The 27,298-nt window shown below is 49.5% G+C and overlaps 1 protein-coding gene across 6 annotated transcripts in view; it reads right to left on the bottom strand.

Moving 5' to 3' along the window:
• Positions 1-27,298, bottom strand: part of NAV2 (neuron navigator 2) — a 354,139-nt gene that overhangs the window by 122,506 nt on the left and 204,335 nt on the right. For all 6 annotated transcript variants that reach the window (XR_014796009.1, XM_084895481.1, XM_084895482.1 and 3 more), the window contains 4 exons: positions 24,866-25,967; positions 19,425-19,537; positions 14,619-14,727; positions 12,419-12,808 (listed from right to left, as the gene is read on the bottom strand). Coding sequence is in view for 5 of the 6 variants with exons in the window: in XM_084895481.1 (XP_084751607.1) it covers positions 12,419-12,808; positions 14,619-14,727; positions 19,425-19,537; positions 24,866-25,967 (1,714 nt within the window). In the remaining variant the exon portion in view is untranslated. The remainder of the gene's footprint in view (positions 1-12,418; positions 12,809-14,618; positions 14,728-19,424; positions 19,538-24,865; positions 25,968-27,298) is intronic.

Raw genomic sequence — 27,298 nt, 5'->3', positions numbered from 1 at the left:
TGGCATTTCCTTGGAGAAGGTCAGGTTCCCCACCTACAGAGGCAGGTGACCCACACACCCAGCTCCGGGAGCTTTAAGAGCAGACGCCGTGCTGGAGGAGGCACCTCCGTAAGTCACCGTGCGAAACGAGCTCCGGAGCAGAACCTTCCTGCCCCCGACCACGTCATGGGTTCTCATTTCCCACATCCAAGGAACCGGTTTTGCCCCCCTTTGCTTTCTGCACAGGCACCGGGGAATGTTGACACAAGTGTTGCTAAGGCCACACTAGAGACCTGGGGTGTTTAATTGAAATGAAACACATAATAATGCTTTCGAGGCAAAGAAAAGTATCCGCCTTGGCCCCGGCCCCGTCACCCTGGCCATCCTGTGGTCCTTGGGCAAGCATTCCCCAAGTGTTTTCAAGCTCCTGTGCAACGCGGCCCTCTGCACCCCGCCCTTCGGAACACCACCTTTTAGGTCCACTAATGGCTCCTTAAAATGGCACAGGGGGTTAGCCAGGGCCGCCAATGACCAGAAGGTGCCCACTCTTCCTTTCTGGCCTTGCCTCCCATCATCCATCAGAGCATGGGGTCTAGTTACAGTGAAAAGCCACGCTGCAGAGTTCTTGGAGCAAGGGCTATGAATTCAGCCTGGTTGGACACGTGGTTCTAGCAGTTACTCCCTGCGTGACCTGTTCAAGCAACTTCACCTCTCTGATCTTGGTCTCCCAACTGCCGAAGGAGAATGAAAAACAGCCCCTCTCTCAAAGAACCGGTCTGAGGAACGAGTGAGACATTACACGCCAAGAGGTCAGCCCAGGGACTCGCATAGAACAGGGACCACAAAGCAATTTCGCTGCCAGGAACCACAGGACGGCTGCTGCGGGCCAGGCAGACAGGAGGGCCTGGGTTAGCAGGCACTGCTGGGTGACTTCATCCTCCAGAGCCAACACTGCATTTCTTCCACCCCGTGTCTCTGACAACCTCACCCTTCAAACCTCGCTGCTCAAGTCTGTGAGACTTCTGGTTTCCAAACTGATGCCTGGGCAATTACAAGCACAAGGCTCTGGGGCCTGGGACTCGGATTCCGATGACACAGGAGAGAGAAACACAACCCCCCTCAACCGCCCCCCCGTTTCCCACGCATCCCAAGATCAAGAAATGCATGAGAGCTTGATTTACAGCTAGAAGACTCTGGAGACAGATGTGGGCCTCTCCTTAGACTTGGGGCCTCTCATTTCACTTGGAGTCTCGAAAATCCTCAGCCCGCCAGAGCTGTCCATGCCGGGGTGTCTGTCTCATTCCGTAGTTATTTCGGGATTAAGAAGAAAGGTGGAAACCTCCATTTCTCAGGGAGATTTCTTATCAGGACCCTGGGGATTTTAGAAGGGATGCCACAATTCTCCCAAGGCCGCACAGAGTCTTGATTTGTGGTCACAGCCCAGGCAGGACATGGCAGCCCGGAGTCCTTGCAGATGTTTCCAGGGGCTGATGCGCTGCTCTTCATCTCTGGGCCGCAGGTCAGCTGCCTCCTGACCCCGATGACTCATTCCCACGGGCCATACAGTAAGGCCCGCTTGCAGACGGTGATGGTTCATTGTATGTGTCAGGTCGGCTAGGCCATGGTACTGGCTATTTGGGCAAACACTAGTCCAGGTGTCTCTGTGAAGGTACTTTTTAGAGGAGATGACCATTTAATTCAACAGGCTTTAAGGGAAACAGATGATCCTCTAGCATGCGGGTGGGCCACACCCAATCCGTTGAAGGAAGAAAAGAACATCAGTTGATATTCCTCAGGGAAGAGGGGATTCTGCCTCCAGGTTGCCTTTGGACTCAAGTTGTAAAATTTCCCTCTGGAGAACCCTAATACACAGACCCTCTCGGACCCCATTGGCAGACATGTGGCCACTGTACTCAGGACTAAGAAATAGCACGAGATCATCTTAGTGAATATTCTAAGTACAGTAAAGGGTTGGGAAGGCAAGTGGATGCAATAACTCTGAGAAGTTGAAGGGACCTTCTGTCCTGTGCGTGTCAAACTATCTCCCTTCTTTCTCACCACACACCTGAGAAGAAGGTTACCACTGAACAGATGGAAAACAGGCTCAGACGAGGCAGCGATTTCCCCAAGGACACACAGATGGTATGCAAAGACGGTGAGGCCAGGTCTTCTGATTCCACTTCTGTCTTCCGTGACCCCAGGACCCCCGAGCAGCATCATGGGAGGATCATGAGTGCTCAACGAAACTGCAGCTTCTTATCTTGATCTGAGCACAGGCACATATGGCCTATTTTTCTGAGTCTTTCAACATGGGCTTACTGTCCCAGGGCCAAATCCTCCCAACCTCATCCAAATGTTCCTTCTCAGATTCACCTCAACTCGAACTTGGTATCCTTCAACCTTGCCATCATAAATCTGTTGAGCGGCTCTGTAGCTGCTGCCCCTTGAAAAATAACTGAGAAGGGTATTTTCTCCCTCAGTGATTTATATGCATAAGATAAAATTTATATGTATGGACTGGATTTTCTAGAGGGAGCTACACGAAAACGTAACAAAACTGTGCAAAAGCGTCACAGGACAAGGGGACCTCAGGGTCCCTCAGTGACACCTCGGTTCTCCCCATTCCTGGCACATCTGCGAAACACTGAGCAGAGAAAGAGGAGCCTGCAGACCACAGCACTCTTTCAAGGGGTTGGTTCTGAAGGAGGAGACAGAATAGCCAACTAATGTCCAGCAAAGTGACAGAGGCACCAAGCCACACTGAAATTCCAGGGCGCCAAGAGAAAGAAACAACAGAATGCCAGGCCACCTTTTTTATCTCTTCCATGGGCTTCAAACCATTAAGTAACAATTTTCCTTATTCGTCAAGTGTAAATGATGTCGTACAAAGCTAGGGTCTGGGGTTTACGATGCTCAGCATACGGAAGGGGTGCAATACACCCCCGCCGCCCACCAGGAGCTACAGATCTGGAGGATGTTTCTCCTGTATGTGTAACTAGCTCTCAATAATTGCAAGCTCACAGGTCCCAAGTTTATCCCAAGGAGAATTTGTAAGGACCAAAAGTGAACCCCCCAAAATAACGAGAACCAGATGGGGCAGCCCTAAGAACAAGTTCCGTCTGTCCTACCCCAGAGAGGAGCCTGGGACCAAGGAGATGCTTGTTGATTTGAAATAACGAAAATACAGAGTCTCTCGATAGCGTTGATTAATGAAACCAAGGTGGAATCTCCCTGTTAAACACCCAGGGCCAGTCTGAGTCATGCCCCCATGTCACCATGTTGATGTTGCTTACCAATCAAGAGCCCTGTGCAGGGCAGGGAGTCTACCTGGACAAGCAGCAGGTGGTCCAGAGGGTGGGAAGGCAAGGAAGGAGTGCCTTGCTCAGTCTGACTCACCACAGCAGGGTTTGCAAACCAGCACAGCAATTGTCTGTCTGTCTGTCAGCTGGAGTGTTTAGGGGTATTCGTATTTGTCATGTGAGTGTCAGTTACAGTCTTATCTCAAACCCCATCCATTGTAAGGAAAGGGTGCCCCAGGGTTGGCAATGAGTAAGGGTGGAAGAGAATGAAATATACTGAGTGTTCTCATCCTGCACCAGGCATTAAACTAGGTAGTATGTGTACACCGTGTCCCAATTAATCTTGGTGGCCTCATCATTATCATGAGGGTGACTGGAAGGATCTATAACACCCCAGGCATGGTACCAGCACTCCACATGTGTTGGTTATCCCATTATAGCAACTCCAGGCATACTGTTCTCATGTGCAGATGAGGGAAGCCATTCTAGAAGGATGAAGTGAGGACATAAAAGGCCCCCGCTGGCTTGCTCTATTCTCAGATCCCTCTTGGAGCCCCCATATCATGCCTTTCAATGCTAACATTTATTGCCACCTGCCTTGTGTTGGAATTAAGTGCTGACGCACAGGAAACTTCCCCCACTGGGCCCCATTCTTCTCCCGGGCAAGTCTAGGAAGTCTGTGGGATTGGGGTTTTCCCAAAGCCCCCAGAATTACAGTCCACAGGCTGCTCTGCTTAAACATTCAGCCAGCCCTGGTCTCTGAGGCCTGAGACAGTCAGAGGGACTGGGTGCGTGTCAACCGGCAAGAGGGAGCACCGGAAATGGACTGAGGGTGCTGAGGACAAAGGTCAACTACTTCCAAGCTGGTTTCAGCACAAGCTGCCACCCAGGAATTATCCTTGTCTCTCTGACACCTTCGTGCTCCTTGCCAAATGACCCCATGTCAGGCTGAATCATGTGAAAAGACCCTCGAACCCTCTGTGCGTCTGTTCCCAGGGCCTCGGCTTCACATAGAACCACATCCCCGCTCTCTGGACCCTAATAGCTCCTGACCAAGCCCACCCGCTCCCATTGTGACTCTCCAATCCTTCCCGGGCATCATTCTAGGGAAAACATGCTCCATGTCCATATATTCTTATGCCCTTGCTCTTGACCTTGATCGGCCTGACATCTTGTTCACCTTTCAAGATGCTGTTGCTGCTAGTAGACCTTAGGGTAGTGGCATCCACTGGGTGTTCTGTCCACTGTAGCTTGTGCCCGCACACACGCTAGGAGTGGTGTTGCCAGCTCCAGAATCCAGCTCGGGCTCCACAACTACACTCTTCCCACTGCCCCTACCACACAGTAGGCTCTTTATTTTCTGCCCATCTCCCTACAGAATTCACTGATTCCCCCACTGATCACTGCAGCTCAGCTCTCCTGTAGTGATTGACACACTTCCTTTCCAGGAGCTCCTGTCCATGGTGTTAGAACTTGGTGACTGGGTTTTGTTCATTCCCCTTGGGCTCAGTGCCTTTGGCATCGTCTCTAGTACACAATCAAACTCAATAAACACTCCCAAGTGGAATTTTACTGCCTTTTGCCTGGAGCCTCCTCGGAAGGCAGGCCAGAGGAATGGTTGCCAGTTCCCAGGAGAGCCCACGCTTTGGAAAGCTTCAGGACCAGGAGGGTGTTGCCAAGGATCAGAGGGTGAGCAGCCCCTTCAGGGACCACTCAAAAAGGGCTGAGGCCCGACTTTCGTCTCCTAAAGCATCCATGTTCCCTTCTCCTTTTCCTTCCCCACAGGATTCAAATCTCAAAGCAACCTTGGAAATTCAAGTCAGGGCTTAATCCTGCTTTCCTGAGAAGATCAGACACCACCTTTTTTCTCTCTTACCCATAACTCACTAGGCTATTAGTTATGAGTGGCAATCTGGGCTGCTTATGTCAGGGTGGGACCACATTTCATTTCTCCATGGGGTTGTTGGCCAATAATTTTTTTTTTTTTTTTTTTTTTTTTTAAGTCCCAGTCTCCTTCTGCTAAATCCAATCACCAACAGTGGTGAGGGTAAGTGAGAGAATGCTGGATAATCTCTCCACTTTTGGGCATGTTGTTAGCTCAGTTGTTCTTTCTCCTCTGGAAAAGCCCAATAGATTTCTCACACTCTGTAAATCAAGTGGGCCCACGGTGGATGAAAGAAGAAGCGGACAATTGATGCCTCCCCAGCTGTCGGGGATGACCGAGACTAGTAGCCGGAGCCATGACTCTGCCACACTGCCCATGTCTCGTGACATCACAACCACGCAGGGAGAGCTGCCACTGGATGGGCAACACTTGGGGTAATGAACCCTGCCCCATGCATGACTCCCTGTTCTTGCTTATTCTTTCTACAGAGCTGCCTGTGAAAACAGGGATCATTGTATTTGCCTGGGATATTTAACACCAAGGAAAATATCAGACGGGAAGTGGTGTTTATGGTTTCTGTGAATTCATACATTGGTAAGACCTGTCAGTGAGAAGCCACTGAGGGGAGAAGAGGGAAATAGAAAGACCCCTTGACTAGAGCCTGGCCCCCTTCTCCAACGTACTGGGCTACTCTGGGCCTAGAGGCTTTTTATTGTAGCTTGTGTGTATGTGTGTGTGTGTGTGTGTGTGTGTGTGTGTGTGTGTGAGAGAGAGAGAGAGAGAGAGAGAGAGAGAGAGAGAGAGAGAGAGATTGAAGAGGATGGCAGTGCATTAGGGTAAGTGACTTGCCCAAGGCCCTAAATTTAGATTTGTCTTTAGAACTGAGTCTTTATCCTCCCACATCAGGTAAACCTTTCTAACCCCACTGAGGCCCACCCGGCAGTTGGCTGACTGGCAACCTGGAGTTCACAAGCCTTCCCAGAGCTGCACAAGCCAAGACCATTTCAGAGGGAACCACCCAGAGAAACAAGAGCCGCTCCTGTCAAATCTCAGAGCTGCCTGCCACGCCCTGTTGGAACCCGCCATGACCCAGCGCCTTCCAGGACGGCCTTGCCTAAAATCATTTGTCTTGGCTCCGGGGTGCGTTTTTGGCTGTAAGGAGTTTCTGGCTTCCTCTCCTTCCCATCAATTTGCCAGGAACAACAGCCTGTCAAGGTCGCTTCAGGTCTGGCCTGGGAAGGCCATGAGAAACAGGCACCAGATAAGAAAGTTCTTCTTGCTCTCGGTGCTGCCTGTTTGATTCACAGGCTGCCTACTGTGTGCTCTGCTGGGTTGATGACAAACACCTCGCACATCTGTCCCATTGTGGTCAACGGATGAAGAAAAAGAAGAACAGAGGCACGTCTATCTCCATAACCCCACGGCACATGGTCCACTCTCCGAGCTGCCTCTTCTCCTGTACTGTCACTGACCGGCTTATTGGGGCCGAGGTGGTCCAAGGTCTAGAATAATGGGGCAGTATAAGACAGGGCCAAGGAGAGGAAGAGTACGTGGCTGGACCCCAAGCTCAAGGGCTTCCATCTTAGGCACATATTCACTCAAAAGGCAGGCGACTGGTCTTGGTCTGCTTAAGGCCAGACATAGCATTCATTTAGCAAATATGTGTTGATTACTTAGTATTAACGTGTTAGGTGCCCAGCCTGTTTTGTCTTCCAGATGGAGTGTATAGTGTCAGTCATCAGTGATTGACACGGCACTTAACATGTTAAGGAACAGGCAGGCACTGGGCCAGCCGATGGAGATACACAAGCATCTAAGATAGGTTTGACTTAAACTTTAAGGGCTTGTAATGCGTATGTGCTCCCTTCCTCATAATCAGTGCACTGAAAAGCTACCAGTGCCATTATGGGCATGTTAAGTGCCACAGGAGCCCAGAGGAAAGAATCACTGCCTCTGCTTGGACAGAATCAGGGAAGGATTCTGAAAAGAGGTGAACTGGTAGATAGACGTGTTATTGGTTAAACACTTGTGTCCTCCCCAATCATGTGTTGAAGTCCCACTCCCAATATGATGGTTTTAGGAGGTGGGACCTCTGGGAGGTGACTGGGTTTGATGATGTCATGATGGGATTGATGTCCTCATAAGAAGAGGAAGACACACCACAGCATCCTCTCTTCACCACGTGGACAAAGTAGGCCAGGAAGGAGGCTCTCTGTGGGGCCCCACCATGCTGCACTGCAATCCTGGACTTCCCACCTCCAGAACAGTGAGAAATAAGAGCCCGAAGGCTATGGTATTTTGCTAGGGCAGCCCAAACCGATAAGACATATCCTGACATGTTTATGAGCTACCAGAACTTCAGCAAGGATGGGTTCCTCAGCTGCTAAGGCACTGAGTCTCCCAGCAGGCACCAGTGTGCACACGGTACCCGCACATAGTACCTGTTGATGTAGGAATCCCTGCCACGGAGGCAGGGATGACGTCAGCCATTACAATGTCAGCATTGAGGCCCAAATTGTTCAAAACCCCATTTTCTCTCCCACATTAAACTACTTAGGAGGCTACATTCAGAAGACAAGCCAACTATTACCAAGTCTTTTTCCTTGGCCCTCAGTTGTAAACCAATGAAAGGACTCTTAGAGTTAAAAGCAATCAAAACCACAGTGTCACATCCTATATTGGCCACTAGGTGGAGCTATGTATCGCACCAAAAGACACCAGAGGTGAAGCTGATTTCCCCAAGTGTTCTGTAAACAGAACCATTGAGTGACACAGCTGGTGGTGGCAAGTTATATAAACCCTCCTGTGAGGGTAGGGCTTCAGAACAGACCATTCAAAAAGTAATCATCAGATAACTATCTGTATTAGTCTCTGAGTTTAGAAAAATAATGGGCACTGTCTGTCTTCTAGGACCTACACGTTTGGAGTAGGAAACATACGTGCACTGCCCATTTCTTGAGCATCTCAGACTCCGTCAGGTGCTTTTCAAGTCTTATCTCTAATTCCCAAAGATTAAGAGCTTGTTCCAGTTCAGGTGGCAGAGCCAGAACTAAAACTCAAATCTGTTTGTCCCTGAGACCACGCTCTTTCCTCAACGCCATCCAGCCCCTCTCAAACAGTTTCCCATGCAAAGTGAAAGGCTCACCCACAAAGTTAGCTGTAAACCAAAGCCACCAGGAATGCACAAGCAGAGCTACGAGGCAGAGCTAACTCTGACTGGAAAAGTCAGGAGGGCACCACAGAGGTGGTGTTCATTGTAGGGTCAGTCCGATGGGCTTGGTGGGAAAGGAATTCCAGGAAGGAAGTGGCATGTCCTGATGGCACAGAGCTTTGCAAATGCAGGTAAGAGCCTTCTGTAATGAATGGCAGGTAGCCTAGGACAGTGGGGCGTGTGGGGGTGTGAGGAGGGATGTAACCAGGGCTAAGGCAGAGAGGATGGCTGAGGGAAGGATCATAAAGAGCCTCCCACGTTCTGTTAAGATATTGATAAGTATTCCCATAGGCAATAGGAGGCCATCAAAAGGGCTTGGACAATTTTCTGATGCTAAATGTAAATCATCATTTTTCCCCAGGAGGGGATGTATATTCATACTTTGGAAGATTATACAGCTCAGTGCCTCCTTGAAAAAGAAAAACAATCTTCTCTCCAAACATATGGGTGCTAACTCTGTCCCCTTAATTTTAGTCTGCACCATATGCCACCCTGAATGCTTAGAAGATGAGTAGATGGCTTGACTTCACAGATCAAAACTTAGTAAGAAATACCTTCATCTGTTATTTTAAACTCTTTCCCACTCACTACAGCCAAAGCCCAATTTATTGTTCTAATAAAAGGAAGTGGCGAGGTCAGGTGGTAACTTGTAAAGTCCTTAGACGTGGCTGGCACACACAGGGAGTTAATTTACAATGCGCGCTCGCGCACGCACACATTCCGCACTAAGTTCTTCTTAATGTCATTTCAGTCCCACCTTCGGTAGACCCAAACAATACACACAGACTATCCAGTGGAGACGACGAACTACAGACATCAAAAGATAGCTGTTACCCCAAGCAGAGGTATGCATAGGTGTCATTTTAAGAACAAAGGTCACAGGTTTTCAGAAACTAGAATTACTCCACACCAGGCTTTCTAAATAAACTTGCTGTAAACTTTTACAAGAACTCTTTTCAAAGAGCCTCCTCCAGGGTTTATATATTACTCATACATCAAGGCTGTCTCCAGGAAACCAAACACACATCTGGATGAAGACTTGAATCATTTCATTGTTTCCAAGTGCCTGGCTGTTTGAGGTTGATAAGATACCTAGTCCCTGTTTGAGACTCTGTGGCTTTATCAGATATTGGCCACTAATCAGATGCAACCTCACAGAGAGACCTAACTTAGAAGGTTAAGGACCATGTTAATGAAAGTGCTTCCAGGCCCAGCAAAGCAGATGACATGCCCAGGGCCACAGAGCTCACAAGGGCTGAGTCAGCTTTAAGCTCCAATCTTCTGACATCTCAGTCTGTTTTCTTTCCACTACCCAGATCGCTTAGGTCCGAGGTCGGCAAACTGCGGCTCTCGAGCCACATGCGGCTTTTTGGCCCCTTGAGGGTGGATCTTTCACAAAATACCATGGCTTGGGCGAGTCTATTTTGAAGAATTGGCGTTAGGAGAAGTTTAAGTTTAAAAAAATTTGGCTCTCAAAAGAAATTTCAATCGTTGTACTGTTGATATTTGGCTTTATGGACTAATGAGTTTGCTGACCACTGGCCTAGGTAATATGACTAATTTCACAGATTCTGAAGCAGAGGCTAAGTGACCAGTCCTTCAATATCTACAACCCTGTCATATGCATCAAAGGAAAAAGGAATGAGTACAAAGGACAGTCAATGTCTTGCCCTGGACTCAGCGTGCGAAGCAAACTGATAACGTGTAGCCCCAAAGCAAACACTCGCATGCATTCCCACAGAGTGGAGACATGGGTAGCTCGCATTCTGGAAGGTTACAACCAGGAGGAGCAGTAAGTGCCATCTGGGCCATCTCTCCTCCTTTGGGAGGTAAACTTCCACATCAAGAGAACGTGAGAAGAAAAACCAGACAGGAGTTCTCCAGTTTCAGTAATCCGGTGGTTTGCTTACATGTCCGCACTATTATCTACACTTGCTCTGAGAGCTAGCTCACTGGGTTAAAAAAAAAAAAAAAAAAGTAAGCTTCCCAGAGCAGGAGCTGAAAGGTAAACATCTGTGCTTGTTAGCAGGGGTTAAGGCTCTGGTTTGAGTAGCCAAGGAAACTAGGACTTTCTCACCAAGGTGCAAGCTTTAGTGTTTCAATATCTCCACCTTGTGGAAACTGTCAATACTACATCAAAATCAACACGGACCATCTACTGAGTATTCAGAGACAGATCCAACAAGAAAATAAACTCTATTACAGGATACAAAAGTCACAAAGCAACCTGAAAACTTCTTGGTAGTAAACAACAGTGATATTTGATAATGATAACCTCGAGGCCATGCTGGATTCCAAGTCTTCTAATTAATAATGAAAAGACTAAAGCACAGGCAACTTAATTTTAGTAATAGGCATAGGTTATTGTAGGTTTACAAAAACACAAAATGATTCCATAAGGCTAATGGGATCATTTCCTTTACCAGTCCATCAACTTTCCCAGCCATTCTGGATGGCAGAAATTTGTAAGGTTATAAGGGTTTGGTGGCTCCTGTCATCCAAATTTTCACTACAGGATGGTTCTAAAGTAACAGGCAGAAAGCCAAAGCACCTCTATGTCTAAACTTTTAATTAACTCAAAGAACATTTCTAGTCAGCCTGGTAGAACTAAGCAAAAGTAAATTAATTTTGAAATAAATTCCAGTTGTGCTACTTCAATGCAGCAATGAGATACTGGGCACAATGGTGAAGCACAATGGCTAAGGAGCAGAAGCTGCTGGGCCTGGGCTCTGCTTCTTAACTACTGCAGGGCCTTGGGCAAGTTAATTTACCTTTCAGAGCCTCAACCTACTCATCCATAAAATGGGGATGGTGATATCACCTACCTTGAAGGATTGCTGTGAAAATAGACGGTAAATACATAGAGCACCTAGCACAAGGCTTGGTACATAGTGGGAGAATTAACTAATATTCAATTATGAAAATATTGATTCACCCATGGGTTCTTGATCACTGCTCATAGGACCAGGTATGCCATATGTTTTAAACCTGATTTTTACTGTCAATAATTTTGGCTTCTAGAATGATAGAAGAGGGAAAGATCTTGGAAAACTTCCGTGAAAGTGAGGGGGACAGATTAAGTCTAAGGCAAGTGGAATACACAGATGCATTTTTGGTTTGCACAGCTATTGGGGAATAGAGCCAAGAACCAGAGGGAGGCCTAGGCCTGCACATGGTCACAGCGCAGCTTAGGCAGCAAGCAGCTCATTACAGAGAGGCTGGGTTTGTGCTGTCACCCATGAATTCATGTGCTCTTCAACTCAGCAATATCTATAAGCTCCCAGATGTATAATGCACTGGGCATCTGGCAGTGCACAAGCAGACAATAGCCTTGCTTCATGGAGCTTATTATTGCAAGCAGGAGGGGATGGGGAGACCATAAAATATACACAAATAATCAGAGTAATTTGAAACGGAGATAAGGTTTCAGAAGACAGCGTGATGGAGAGGACAGGGTAAGGGGCAAAGCTACATAAACTACTTCAAGTGGAACGGTCCAAAGAGATGCCCGTTGAGCAACAAGAAGGAACCAGTCATGCAAATATGTGAGGAACTGAATCCAGACAAAGGCACTGTGGCAGGAGAGAGCTTGATGAGACTGAGGACTGGAAGGAACAGCTTCACCAGGGGAAGCAGGAACTGGGGAGGGTGGAGAACCATGCGATCTAAGAGTCAGGTAAGAGCCAGACCCCGTAGGACCAGGTAGGCCATGTTGAGGAGGCCGGACTCCACGCTAAGTGCCAGGTTTTGATTAAAAAATGGACACCGTGTGGTTTGTGGTCCAGTGTCACTGTGGCTGCAGGTGGAGCCGTGCTAGAACCACCCAGTGAGGAACTGCCAAGCCTGAACCACGGCCCAAGTCACGTGATTCTCCCAGAAGGTTCCCCTCCGAACCACATCGCCTTGGACATGGACGGCAGAAAGGGAAGTAGGCAGTTTGATGGGCTCCAGAGAACTTCAAGTGCTGCCAACACAAATAAACAAACCAACACGAGGTGCCGAGCCTTCTCCTGCTCGGTGAAGAGAGAAACCCCAAGGACTCACCCGCTGGTGATGTCATCTGTCCGGATATTCTTGCTCAGCACATCCCCGTCACTCATGTAGCCGGGGGCGTCCACGCTGAGGCCCTCCAGGTCCATCTCGTCTCCGGCCTTGTCCGAGACGTCCACGTGGCACACGCTGCTGCCCCGGGACGCCAGCTGCCTCCTCAGAGGGGCAGGGTACACATAGCGGCCCGACTCGGTGTTGATGAACCGGCTGGCATTGGCTCGAGGCGGGTACCCGTTGCCCATGGAGGGGGCGTCTCCCGCTTGGAGCCGAGGGCTGGACTGGCCGAGTCTCCAGGACAGAGGAGTGGGTCTGCCCGTCAAACTGAGGATACTGCGTCCGCTGACCTCCGTGGTGACGTTGGTGTCAAACGTGGTTTCTAATGTGCTGAACACATAAAAAGCCGCCTTGGGTTAGAGCCTACTGTGCCCAGAATCCTTTGCAGTTTATATGTTCTTCAATGCTTTTAAAATCATGAGCGATTTCCCATATACAAGACAGGATCGAACAATGTGTGTCCCATGGACCACCCTCTGTTAGCACAGAACAGAGGAAGATGCTCACCCACACAGCACCCGGGAAAGCCCAGTGAAGGCTGTTCCCACCAAAACACAGCACAAGTCACTCATGACCGTGACCTTGATGCCATGACCTTAGCTACCGGGCTCGTCTTTCTAACCCAGGAAGGGACATGAAAAATGCTGCCCCAGTAACACGGGCACAGAGGTCGCCACCTGGGATGCTGCCTCACAGCCCCCCCTCCACTTTCCCAGGGCAGGGTGCACCTGTCCCCTGTGCAGCTCCTGACACCACACTTCCTTCCCTCAGCCCCTCCTGACTGAGCAGGCAGGGGCAGCCTTGACCTTCTCACTCTCTCAGGTTCATTTCCCCCACACGTTGGCTTCTACATTTTGCCCCAAATGACAACTAAACCTGGGGCATAGGCTGGAAACAGTGGTTCAATGCCAAGGCTTGAGGTCACATCACTTGGGGGATAAACCAAAGTGCCTGGGTCCCTGGCACCGGGAAGACTTTTTTTGCAGTCCCCTGTGCTTCAGCCCCGACACAATCAAGGCAGGCAGGGCACCTCCTCAGAGCTGCATGGGGTCTCCCACTGTGCAGAGCGAGGAGGAGAAACCACCGAGCTGTTCCTTCTGTCATTATCATTCCAGTACAAGCCAAGGAAGCCACAGTTGGTCCATTTCAGTGATTATGGCAGAAATAGGGGCGTTTTATATATAATCACAGAGCCCCAGGGTCCAATGCGCGGCTCCGTGCCATCAGAAAGCTAAAAGCTTCAGGGGCCTCTCATTAACGCCAAGATCACTCTCCTCTGGAAGAATCAAGTTGTTTGGTGCCTCTGCTGCTTTTGTTTCCCTCCGATCCTGCAAGCGGCCTCACCTTCCGTAGGCCAGGGTTTGGGCCCTGTTCTTACTTAAGATGGGATCCTCGATCTGCCAAAACAGCGGGCAGTGGGGAAGCCCTGCCATCTCCTTGCTAATACATTTATCAAAGCGATTGAAGATGAGAAGCCAAGGGGAGCCTGGGAGATGAGGGGTGGGGGGAAGGGAGAGGTACCTAGGACTTGGCCTTGATTACCAAAGCCAGACAGAGGCAGTAAATCTCCTCTCTGCCAAAATCTCTGAGGGTGTCCTAGAGTTGCATCCTTTTCAGCTTCTTGTTCAGCAGGAAAAGCTACCTGATATATGTTTCCAAGGTAATGCTAGACTCCATCCAACGAAACCACTGTTCAAACACAACCATGCATTTTTATAAAGATGACCTTACATGTCTTCTAGGCGCGCATGACTAACAGCATTACAGAGTAATGACTATCAGAAGACGGGACAGGAATTCGAGTTATTCACTTTATCGCTCAGGTCAAATACAGTTCACCTGCTCGTTTCGACAGCACAGCGTAGTTGTGGAAAATGCACGCAAAGTGGAATTTAGATGGAGCTGGTTGAATGGATTTAGCAGCCTCCTCCTTTGCGGGGAATCTGTCCGTACTAATTCTTGCTACTTACGCTTCTCTTCCGCCCGCTGCATGGCATTCTTTGTAAATTCCAGCACATTTGGCAATCAACGTTATTTATTCCATTATTAGTCAACTCAGTGGCAGGAACAAACACAGGAGAAGCCATGTGACCGTCAAGTTAACAGCTAGTTCAGTAAAGTTAATTCACATTTCAGATACCTGTGTGTAACCTGAGTTCCCCGCAAACTGGACATGGTCTCCTCCAAATTCTGCCGCAGATCAGCAATGTTCTTCACTGTCCGCAGTCGCCGAGCCTCGGGGTCTTCCCCTGGAAAGACAAGGGTTAGGACTACTTTAATTCCCAGTAGATGGTGAACTTCATAGGAGCAGTAATTGTGTCCATGATGTAACTGTGGTCCACGCTCAGGGCCTGGCTCACCACGGATGCTTCAGAGGATTTGAGAATGAATAAATGAATGAATGGATGGATGAATGCACCCATACCCAAAGGAGAGTGTTAAATCCAAGGAGAAAAGTGCTTCTTCTCCCTCTAAATCCTTCCTAAAATAAGTAATGTCTAGCTCATGGGTGAAGCATAGAAACTAGTCTGAGATGTAAATATACTGTTACACTGAATCCATACAGACATGCACACTTGAGGTCCAATTCCCAGGAGCATTTTCTGCCCGTGAGAAAGTGGGTGTTTTCTCATCCATTGGTGACACACACTGCTGTCTACCGGCCCTACGTGACAAAGGAACTTGGAGTGGCTAAACGATCTGTACTTATTCAGCATAAACATGTCTACTGAGAGAGGTTTGCCTTTTCTTTATTATGTCGTCTTAAATTCTGGCTCCTCTACTCACCGGCTGTGGTATCATGGGGAAGGTGCTGACTCTCTCCATCCTTCCAGTGCCACCATCCTAAAGTGAGGACAGTGACGGAACTGACTTCGGAGGACCACTGTGAAGACTAAATGGCACAGGGCTGGGGATCCTGGGGCATGGATCCCCACCAGCTTCAACTCTTGGCCATGCCCATTGGTGCTGCAGAGCAGGGAGCCACCAGGAAGACTCAGGGCCCCGCTTTGGGAGACAAGGGACTTCTGTTCTCTGGGCATGATTTTCTACAAAATATGTGGCCCGGAGAGGACAGGGTGGCATGGATGTCCCAGGAGACGCAGGCCACACAAGGCAGAAGCCATGTCTCTCTCACAGTGAGCGGCTTTGCTTTGGCGCTCTGGCTGTTGTGTTTTGTTTGGACTTTCAAAGGGAAGAAGAGGAGGGGAATGACCACATAACAATGAGAGGGATCAAACATCTTTCCCTCAGAGAAACTCAGGAGCCACTGAGAAGACGGAAAAGCCACAATCAAGGGTCTTTAAACACCTGTGACCATTGCAAGTGTGAAGCAACATTTTAAAAAGAAATTTCCATTGAGAACATGGTCTACACGGACAGCAGCAAGTGGAATTTACATCAGACACTAAGTAGGACTTTCAGCAGTTGTCCTTAGTAGGACAACAGACAGCTAAGAAACATCATAGGATTAACCTTTCTGAGATAGACAACAAACTCCTTGGTTGTTCTCTGCACAGTGGTGCCCGGAGGCTGGGGAATGGATTAAATAATAGTTATGTGATTTTATGGAGGAAATTTGTTATAGCAAACTCTATCCTTGGATATGCAAGTGTTTTCAATTTTCTCCCTCTTTTTAACCAAGAGAAATTTGGAAGGCATTCTCCCCACAATCTGAATAGTGGTCAGACTTGTACTTCCCACCCAATTCTTTAAAATCCATCTCTGTAGGTATGTGTTTTTGAATGAAAGCAGTGATGGAATGGCGCTGGAGGAATGTAATTGCATCGATCTCCTGGGCCATAACGAAACATCTGCTGCTGCCGGTATGGCCACATTTCATCTAAGTGAGGCTGCCAACAGAGGTAAGATCCTATGGAAAGCACTAGGCCCTGCAGCCAACGTTTACTATGAAACTAATGACCTTCACTAATTAGCTTAATCACACACACAATGTCTAATAATTATTTTACTGAGCCATGTCCCTGTTAATGACATGGTTGCTTGTGTCAACTCCCCTTCAGAAATTCAAAGAAATTTGAGATGGGATGGCATCTCCTCTTTGCGTTCGGGAGCCCCCACACATATCTATCAATGCCCAAGAAATATTTATTGTCCAAAAGATATTTGGCCAGTGCAGGGAAAGAGCTTGGGAAGTTGCATTCTGAGGGATAAAGGTCTGAATCATGGCCTGGCTGCAGATCTGCCACTTGATCTTGGACAAGTCACTTATTCTCTCCAAAGGACATCTGTGAAATGGGGATAAAATCCTTCCTTTCAAAGGGTAGGCGGGGGATCATATGAGATGACATATAAGATATGCCTGGTACAAAATGAGGGCTCGTTAGATTCGATTGTCCTGGTTCCCTCTTGGAGGGTCTGGGGGTCCTGCTGGGAAATGTGCGCTTCCCGCACAGCCCTATACACACCAGATTCCAAGGGCGACACAGAAATGCAAACTAGTAACCCCTTGCTCTGCTTAGGGGTCATGTTCTGAACTGTCAATTCTGCCTCCTTGGAAGATGCCTGAGTGTAAGACTATCCCCAGCTCTCACACCAAACAAAGTAATAATATACCTGGTAGCCATGCTCTAGTGTAGAGAGCAGGATCCTTTCAGCTCACGTACAAAGATCATAAAAATTAAGCTATTCCACATCTACCTGTGCCTTTCGCATCAGCCAAGGGCAGCCCTCCCTCAAGTCATTGGCCATGATGGAGAGAACACCACACCTTCTGACCCAATAGAGCTGTTTTTAGAGGTGCTGGGTGAGGGTGCTGAACGTGGAAGGAACCTGGGATTCTTACTTGGAAGAGGAAAGCTTAAGGGACAAGCTGCTACATGATGGCAAAGATCGACACTGTCTGTGGGCTTCAGGAAGCTGGATCCTATCCAGGGATTAGAAATGTAAGAATAAAGAACTCTGTTGCCCACTAAAGCCACAAAATATGGAAAGGCTGCTTTATGAAGGAATAATCTTCCCATCACAGGAAATACCCAAGCAGAATCTGAAAGAGTCATCAGTGAGGGACAGAAGGGATTCACAGGCTGCACAGTAAACAAACAGGAGTGTGTGGTTCCTCCAAACTCTATAATCCAAGATGCGGTCTTAACTGTAATGCCTTGTATTATACATGACAAAGCACCACGGGAAAATCCATCTATTTGCACAAGCATGGGGAAGAACTAAGCAACTGATCAAATAGCCTCATAAAAGTCCATTCCTAAATAAACACACCATTCGTTTTCGTTTCAAGGGATCAGTTATGGAGAAGTTACATTCAATCCTGTTGCCACCATGCAGCGTCTCCACAGAATGATTCACCCCGTAGTCACACACGCGAGGAGTCCTACTGCTGGAATGTAAAGACAAGTCACCCCATGAAGAAATGTTCATTGGCCACCAACACCTTTTAACTTAATGAGTTAGAGGGCTTGCTCAGGCCTGGCTGCTCGGGGCTGTTCCCCAAAGCAGCCCACAGCACTCAGGATCTCTGAGCTCTCACTGGTTTCCCAGTCCCATGGCAGCGGAGCCATGGGCAGAAGGAGAAAAGCTAGTGATCACAGGCTGCTATTGGATCACACGCTTCAGAATGTGTTATGTGGAATGTTCTCTGGTGGCTCCTTTTTCAAATGTGACTTTTGCTGAACTGCATGCCTGACACGCATCCATGTGGCTCCTCAGGACACACATCTGATCCACGCTGGGATCTAAAGCCTGGCCTCGCTCTCTTGATGTGCACACGTAAGAACACGAGCTGGGATGTGTGTGGAGATCTGAGCAGGCATCTGAGCTCCACACCCTTTCCTTGGTCCCTTTCCTGGGCTATCTGTGCCCGCCTATGCGTGCAAGGGAGCTACAAACCCTGGAGAAAAGCAAGCAGAATCCATCCCACATGTGGGGCCCTAAGCGATTGGGAGATGGATCACTCACAAATGGCTGAAGAACTCTCTGCCCATTGCTGTGCCCAGCCGGCAAAACAAAAGGAAATAGTTCAATCATTCAGATGATTCCCGGAAATTAATCCTCGAAGCTAATGGTGTGATGGGTAAGATTTGGTCATATGGGCTATAGACCAATGCCGCCCCTGGAGTGGCTATTTAAATGATGTGGTTAGTGCATCCAATAACTGGATTTCAAACTCAGACTCAATTTCCAGCCCAAGTCTGAAAGTGGTAAGAGAGAAGAATAACACAGCCACTGCTAAAAGTGCTTACCACTCACTTCCCTGGTTAGAAGTTGCTGGAACCCAGGACACAGAGCCGGGGGTGGGTAAGAGAGACAGAGGTGGCCATCCAGAATTCATTGCAGCAGGCATTCTAACTCAGATGCTAACTTTTCTCCTTAAATGAAGGCTGACAGTGTAGCATTAATATTTATGAATGGAATTAACTGCATGACAACTGTGGATTCTATGTCTTTATAGAATGCCCCCTTAGTCATCATGGTCTGGACTATACTGGTAGTTAAATAATAATTTTTTTGTTTTGTTTTGGTAAAAGCAGCATACTGTAATCTTTCCAGTTAATAGAGGATGCTGAGAACAATGTTCAATTGGTGTTTCCATACAGGAAAGAAAAAAAAAGGCAGTATTTTGAGTCCCAACTTTTGTTGGAAAGAGATTTTAAAAGTAAACAAGGTGTTTCAAAGTTCAGTGTCAGAGCAGCCCAGTGCCCCCACACGCATGAAATGGGATGTATCTTAAAAGATGATTTGCCAACAGGTGAGAGACTTATGTACAGTTCTGGGGAGGAGGGAATAGATTGTGTGAGAGAAAGAACAGGAAAGAAGAAGAAAAATAATAAGAAAAATAACAAATTTGTTTAGCTCATCAATCAATGCCACAGAAAACCAACTTCGAATCATGCTGGGTTCATGCCCTCCCAGCAGGTGGCTCCACAGGAGTCTACATGGCCCAGGGACAGAGTTTCTGGGGCTCCACACTCACCAGTGAGTTCTTCCAGGGCAGGCTGTCCGCTCTTGGAGAAGTGGCTGGGCTCCATGCTCACCCCCGCGGAGCTGGACTCGGCAGTGACATTCCCTTCGGTGTCAGTCTGGGACCTTCACACACAAACCAAAGCAGAGATGCTTGTCATGAGCAGTAACTCCCACGCCTGGACCACTGCAGTCTTTCCACAGCACCCCCGCCCCCTCAAACCCCAGCCCCTCCTTCAGCAAGAAGCTTCAGAATGGAGCAGACCAGCAGACTGACGCTAAATAATTCATTGGCGCATGTGGAGCAATGTCCTAGAAACAGAGAGAGCCACCAAACTGGAAGAGATGAAATATTCATCGCCCAAATGGAGGGTCTGCTCTCCTGCACTGGGGAATGCTCCTCTGTGTCCCCATCAGGGCGCCAGGTCTGGCAGGAAAAACGCTGGCGAGAGTACCGGGTGGTTTGGACCATTTAGTCAACGCCAAACAGTGACTTCCACATCACCAGCCACACCAGCAAGTCAAGCATCGGATGACTCCCCTGGCAGCCCCCTTCCTCACCCCACCCTTCTCCTCCTGGCATGGGCTCTCAGGACTTGATGCCAAGCAGGTGTGTTTGCCCTTCAGGTGTCACAGCTCAGATTTTCTGACATGAAAGGTCTCACTGATCATTCTTTCAACATTTGACTGAAATGTGTACTTCCCCAAACCCTCCCCAGGCCCTTATGTGTCAAGCTGGATTGAGGCAACTGCTTCATGCAATGTGCTCTGGTCCTGACTACCCCTGTTCATTGAGGGCATGCAAATAGATAGCGGCACTCAGATGCATAACCCCAGGTGTCACATTGCTAATTCATCAGCATCCTGAGCTACTTCACAACCAGACTTCACCTTCCATGAAGAAAGCATTTGCCAAGAATGAGAATTGTCTTAAAGGTGGGGAATGTGCTGATAACCCTCAAGTCATCTATCTAGTCTTCCTCCCTTTGGCCTGGAGCCACCGGTTCCCATTTCTGGTCATCTCTACCATTAGTGAGATTTCATATTCCCAGTGTTCCTCTCCATCCGCTGGCCAGAGTCCCAGCTCTCCTCACGTTTGCCTTGGCCCCACGAAGGCTTTGTATACAGGTACGCTGCCTCCAGCCGGGGGGGCTGTATGTGGCAGCCAGGTGTAGAAACCAACCCACAGATTTTATTCTTGTTAGAACACACACTATTGTAAAGCTTTTGAATTCATTTCTGCATTTAAAAATTGGGAGACTTCACAAGAAATGGCTGGAATTCTGCCTTCCCAGTAAAAATAAGCAGCTCTGGATTGAATGCGCTCCACCTGCCGGTGCTATGTGGTGGCTGCTCATCTAGAGACGTGGAGTTCCCCTCTCCACAGCTTGGCTCATCCTGAGAATCCCGTTTTTTTATACTACCTTTGGGGCCCAAGCAGGAGATGGGCTCTATCCTAGACTGTCCCTAGGCCTGGTCCTCGCCCCACACCATTTCGCCTGTTCTCTGTGATTCTGATGTGACCACATCATCCTCTGATCAAAGGCTTTCCATGGCTTCCCATTTCCCACAGAATAAGGTCTGCCCTCCTTATTATGGTAGAAGGTGCCCTGCATCACGGAAGGTGCCCTCTTTCACTGCCAGCCCCATCTCCTGCCACTCCTGCCCTGTACACCCAGGCCTGCCCTCTGCCCCACCCACACGTGGCTCCTCTCCATGCCCAGATCGTGCCGTGCCCTTGGCGGTGTTGTTTCTGTAGTTTCTGTGAGCGCTGCCTCAAGGCTCCGCTCCTCTTTCTTCTTTAATTTGCTCCTGATCTGCCTCTAAGACGCAGCCCCGAGTCATCCTGAGCTGGAAGTCCTGCCTGGCTTAGCCAGCAGCCAGCTGCTCACGCCACCCTGTGTGCATGTCCACAACACTCCTTATTTGCCTGCTTGTTACACTCTGATGTAATTAATAAATCGTTCCTCAACTCGATGGAGCGCTCTGCAGGCAAAGGCTGGCTCTTGGACATGTGCCCATAAGAACACCGCCTGTTAACTTCACACGCTGAGCAGGCACTCAAGGCAGGATAAATGCATTGAATGAATGAATGAGAAACGTTCTAGCACGGTGCTGGGCAGTGGGAGGAACATCACCCTTGGGGCCTGACCCTGCAGCTGGCTTCAGGTCTGGAGTCCGTAACTCGATAGCCATGCACTTCAGAGTAAGTCACTTCACCTCTGAACCTCTGGGCCTGCATCTGCATAATGGGAACAACGGCGACCTCTCCTGGCTGCTACAAAAACCACATGTGGAACCACATAAAAGTGAAAACAGGCACTCACTGTTGCTTCTACACTGATAAATCAAATTCATTCTGAGTGATTCCTAAAATGATTTATCTTCCTTTCATCCCCTGGAAAAATCACTAACATGGAGAGGATTTGGGGGAAGCCATCAACTGGAGAGAGCGATTTAACGCATAAAGGAAGTCTGCACCATTTTAAAAACCTCTTTGATCGAGTCTCTCACTCTAGAGATGGAGACAATCTGGCACAGAGATGCAGTGACCCGCAGAGCAGAGACAGTGCAGCAGCCAGCAACGTCCTCTCACTGAGCCGAGGCGTTAAACACTAGCTCTCATGGCTACTAATAGCTCTGTGACTGAGAGCAAGTTATCTAATTCCTCTAAGCCTCCGCTTGTTCAGCTATAGGACGAGGATTTCAAAAAAGGTAGGCAGCTCATAGAATCGTGGGGATGAAGAAATGAGCCGAGGCATGAAGAGCTTTTAGCTGGGTCTCTGCAGACACTTGGTGCTCACTCAGCGGCAGTTCCTGCGGCCAGTCCAGGGACCACACAGGGTGCTGCAGGAGGGACAGAGGCCAGGGGTCTCGGCTCCATCTCAGCGCTTTTCTTCCCAGCCTCTGCCTGCCTCACCTAAAGAGCAAAGGCATCTCGAGGGGCAGAGGGACATCAGCCTGGGGAAGCTTAACATGAGGCCTGACAGATACACACGGAATTTTCTCCTTCCTCCTACTTGCCAGACGCTTGCTCTTTACCATTAAGAGTGTATTCTCTCATAAAAAAGCTTGAAATGTTTGCCTGGGCCAGTGTTGCTCATTGGTTAGAGCAGCAGCCTATGCACTGCAGGGTAAAAGGTTCGATTCCCAGCCAAGGGCATGTGTCTGGGTTGCAGGTTCGATCTCTGGCCCAAGTCGGGCACATGTGGGGAACAACCAATCGATGTGCCTCTCTCATATAGATATTTCTTTCCCTCTTTCTCTCTCCTCCCCTCCCCCATCTCTCCCTCCCTTCCACTCTCTCTAAAACCCAATGGGAAAAACATCCTCAGGTGAGGATTAACAAAAAGAAAACAAAACAAAAGAAGCTTTAAATTTTAAAGAAAGGTTAGATATTTTTATAAACTTGTAAATGATTCCAGACCCCCCAAAAAGGGGGGAATGGGACTGATGGTGATCAAAGACTGCCATATATTTTAATTTTGAAAACTGTTCAGAGAACAACTGTATGGAAAGCTGTGCGTGCAGACGAGCGCTGAGTCGTTATCTAAGCCTTGGCCCCCTTCTCTGGCCTGCTAGCGGAGCTGATGACGTGATTTAATAAAAAGATGACTAGCTCCCAGTTAAAAGGTTCGGGCGTGACCTTCAGGCCTGACATTGTCTCACTGGCTGGACCCGGCTCGCTTTACTCTGAAGCCACTCCAGTCAGTCTTGCCAGCAGCTATTAGCAGGAGTGCTAACAATCTCCTAGGACACAGCTCAGGCAGGGAGAGAGGGGAATGGGCACGAGTCTAAGCCCTATGAACAGCTATGAGCACACATGTGTGCATATGTGCACTGGCATTTTATATACAAATGTGTACCTGTGCTTATATGTGACTGTTGATGTACTTCCACATACCTATGGGCGTATGAGTGTGTGTGTGCAGCTGTGTATGTATATGTACCTAGGGTGGAAACTATAAAATGAGAGCCTATATGGCATTCAATCATTCAACCCTTAGTCCCTTTTTGCTATGTAGAGGTATCAGTTATCATTCAGCTGTGCAGCCTGGCCAAGGACACAACACATCCAAAGCTTAGGGTCAAGCTGACTACTGTGAGCATAGCTCTGGGGCTTCCTTAGGATCAGTGCTAGGGGAGCTTCCATCCACTGGAGAGGACTCCTCCACATGCACCAAGTAGTGCCCGGCCAGTGCCTGCATTCTGCAAAAGCATGTGGTTGGAGCTGAACAGCCAGAGGCTCTCACGGGGCCAGAACCACACAGAGCAGAGCGAGCAGCAGCACCTGGCTCCATGCATGTCCCAATGGATGTGCTGCTATCAGAGTCAGAGACTGAGGGACAGACCGAAGGACAGTCAGATGCAAACGCCCAGGCTTGTCTCCTCAGCACACCCTGGGTTCTTTACTTCTTCTAGAACTGGCCCCTCTCGCCGCTCCCCGTCTCCCTCCTCCTGCTCTCTCCTCTGACATCCCAGCACACAGCAGGGCCTGGAGACTGCTTACTCTGCGTGCTGTGCTGAGAAATGGCGTCCAAGACCAACCCTCTGTGAGAAGAAGCCTCAGCTACTCAGCAGGGTGGCTTCTGGGTTTTTCATAAAAATATATATATATATATATATATATTAACAAAAATATATCCTTACAGAGAGGAAGGGAGAGGGATAGAGAGTTAGAAACATTGATCAGCTGCCTTCTGCACACCCCTCATTCCTCATTGGGGATGTGCCTGCAACCAAAGTACATGCTCTTGATCGGAATTGAACCTGGGACCCTTCAGTCTGCAAGCCAACACTCTATCCACTAAGCCAAACCGGTTTCGGCTGGGTTTTTTATTTTTAAAGTACATTCAGGATGGGCTGATTTTGGAGCCTGTGGAGTGACACCAAACCACCCCTCACACACCTGCTCGTGCTGTTGCTGCTTCTGAAATGCCCCACGCCCCCTCCATCCCCACTCCCCAGCCCCTCAGGCCTGGTGCACTTCTACTCATCCCGGGTCAGCTCAAACTTGACCTCCTCTCTCAAGCTTTCTCTGACTCTCCCCAAGCCCTGCAGTATATTCATTGCTCCCTCAAGTGCACTGCCTCTACCTCTGAGAGAGCTGATCCCTGATATCTCAGCTGTTGCCCTAACCCAGTGGTCGGCGAACTCATTAGTCCACAGAGCCAAATATCAACAGTACAACGATCGAAATTTCTCTTGAGAGCCAAATTTTTTAAACTTCTTCTAACGCCACTTCTTCAACATAGACTCGCCCAGGCCGTGGTATTTTGTGGAAGAGCCACCCTCAAGGGGCCAAAGAGCGGCATGTGGCTCGCGAGCTGCGGTTTGCCGACCACTGACTTAAGTGTTCCCAGAGGGCAGCACTGGTTCCTGCCCTCCATCACCTAGAAGCCACCAGAAAGGCCCCTTGTCCGTGGCCCAGGAGGGGTGGGCGGCTGCTCCTACCTGTACAGGAACGGCGCCACCGTGGCAGTGTTGGGGTGGCTGTACTGCTGCTGGGGCTGAGGTAGCTGAACACTGACGGTGTTGCTTCCTGTGGTCTGGGTAGTCCCGACAGAACCGCTGATGGTCTGGCTGCTGATGCTGTGGTTCAGGCTGGTCCCGCCGGGGCCTTTGCCCTCCGAGGACGCCAGGCTGGAGGAGGAGCTGGAGTGTCTGCTGTCCAGCTGGGGCTTCTGCTGGGGGAGCCCCGAGCTCGGCTTCCCACCCCGGCTCCGCTCCCCGTCCTTGGCAGGGGCAGGGGCACTTGGGGACTTCCCGGGCATGCTCTTCATCCCCGGTTTTGGGATTCCGCTGAGGGAAGGGGCCGGGGCCTCCTTCTTGGCACTGCTGAGCTTGCCCCCTTTGGGGATGAAGCTGGCAATCTTGGAGGACTTTTTTGGCATCTCGGTGGCGGCGGCCCCACTGGGGTCTTCTTTGGGCCCCTCTTTGAGGTCCGGCCTCTCGGTCACGGAGGCTCTCTTGGCGAGGTCCTTGCTCTTCTCCTTGTCCTTCTCCCGCTGCTGTTTCTCCTTCTCCTTCTCGTTGCCTTTCGGGGAACCCTTCTTGGTGGTCAGGGCCCGGCTGAACGTTCTCTGGGCGATGCCCTTGAGGGCGATCTTGGGGCTGCTGGATGCGGGGCCTGCCGTGGAGGGTGTGCGGCCAGGGGCCTCCATCTCGTCACCCTCTTCGACGCTGGACAGAACCTCCAGCCGCTCACAGCTCGTGTCCCGAGACCCAGGGCCCTCCCCTGCCTTGGAGCCCCCTTTACTGTTGAAGAGCTTCAGCTTTTCCAGCATGGACTTCTGGGTGTTGGGTGCCGGCTTCAAGGCTTCGGGGCTGGGCCTGGGGGCTTCAGGGCTAGGCTGCTTGACCGAGAGCATGGACGACGTGGCGCTGTGCTTCACGCTGATGGACTTGCTGCGCCAGGGCTTGGTGGCGGTGCCGGGCTGGGGAATGGCCGAGGAGACGCCGCAGTTAGCAAGGGTGGAGCTGCTGCCGCTCTCAAAAGAGGCAGGTGCACTTTCGCTCATCCCGGGTTGGGAGGAGGCTGGGCTGGCCACGGGCTCTGCAGAGATGGAGAGAGAAGGAAGGCTGAGTTAGGGTCTCACTGACGGGAAGGAGGGTTGGCCACGGTTCCTCAGCCGATCACTTCTAGCCCAAGTGCCTCTGTGTGTGCGTTACCTGAGGTTAATTTAAAATCCTCCCTCAACTTCCTCCTGCTCTCCATCACGAACAGCTCACAATCCTACACTTGCTGTGCAAAGGCACGCCGATCTGAGCATCAAATGTGCACGCACAGAGCACAATTAACACTTATATTTATGGGAAAAAACAACGAACACTGTGGTGTTGTAGGAAGGATGTAGGAAAGGTCTACTGCTTTGAATCCTTCAGCCCACAGCACCCGTTCCCAGTTATGGGAAACAATTGAGCATTATCCAACCCAACTTTAAGAAAACAATATAGCTGATACATTAAAACAGAACAGGCAAAAAAAAAAAAAAAAAAAAAAAAAAAAAGGAAAGGAAAGGCCCTGGCCAGTGTGGCTAGTTGGTTAGGCACCCTCCTGCCCTATACATCAAAGGGCTGCCTGTTGGATTCCAGGTCAGGGCACATGCCCCATAGGGGACATGCAGGAGGCAGCAGCTTGATGTTTTACTCTCACATCAATGTTCCTCTCACCTTTTCCCTTCCTTTCTCTGAAAAATCAATAAAAATATATATATATTTTTTTTTTTGGGGGGGGGGGGAGGAAAAGAAGGAAACCAAGTATTATCTTCACAGAAGGATGACTGCCCACAGAAGTTGCTAAGTCCTATCAAAGCAGATCCGTTTTCCCCGTTTGGCACTTTTAAAGAGTTACAAACACGATTCAGACCAGACTTAACATAGGAAAGACTTTTCAGCTTAGCGTATAAACCGTGCACGGGACTTCATTGTCACGAGTCATCTGAAAGTCAAGGCTTTCCCTTCACACTCAGAGGGGATGTCCCCGGCCGGACTCTGCTCAGAAAAGCCTCAACATACTTCCAAACTGGAACTGGAATTTATTCTGGGAAGGGCAGGTTCCCAGCCAGAGTTCTCTGCTCACCACCAAGGCGGCCCATATCACGGATGTGAGCACCGTAGCGCCCTCCTCAGGAGCAGCCAGAATCATGCAGTCCTGCTGCGAGCAAGGGCGCCGTCAGAGCCAAGGCAGCAGGAAGGCCTGTGGCGGCGGAGCCCCGTGCCCACCTGCACCCGCGTGCGCCCACCCGCCCGCCCACCCGGTGCCCAGAGCAGACGGATGCGGCACTTCAGACCCAGAACGCACGTCCCTGTTTGCAGTCAGGGTGACACGACTTACCGAGCGGCAGCCACTTTCTCCCGGAACAACGCCCTGTGAAACACTCTCCT

Source organism: Pipistrellus hanaki, assembly GCF_964339955.1.
Source record: "Pipistrellus hanaki genome assembly, chromosome: 9".
NCBI lineage: Eukaryota > Metazoa > Chordata > Mammalia > Chiroptera > Vespertilionidae > Pipistrellus > Pipistrellus hanaki.
The sequence above is the reverse complement of the archived record's forward strand: the minus strand, read 5'-3'. Positions and strand labels throughout refer to the sequence as shown.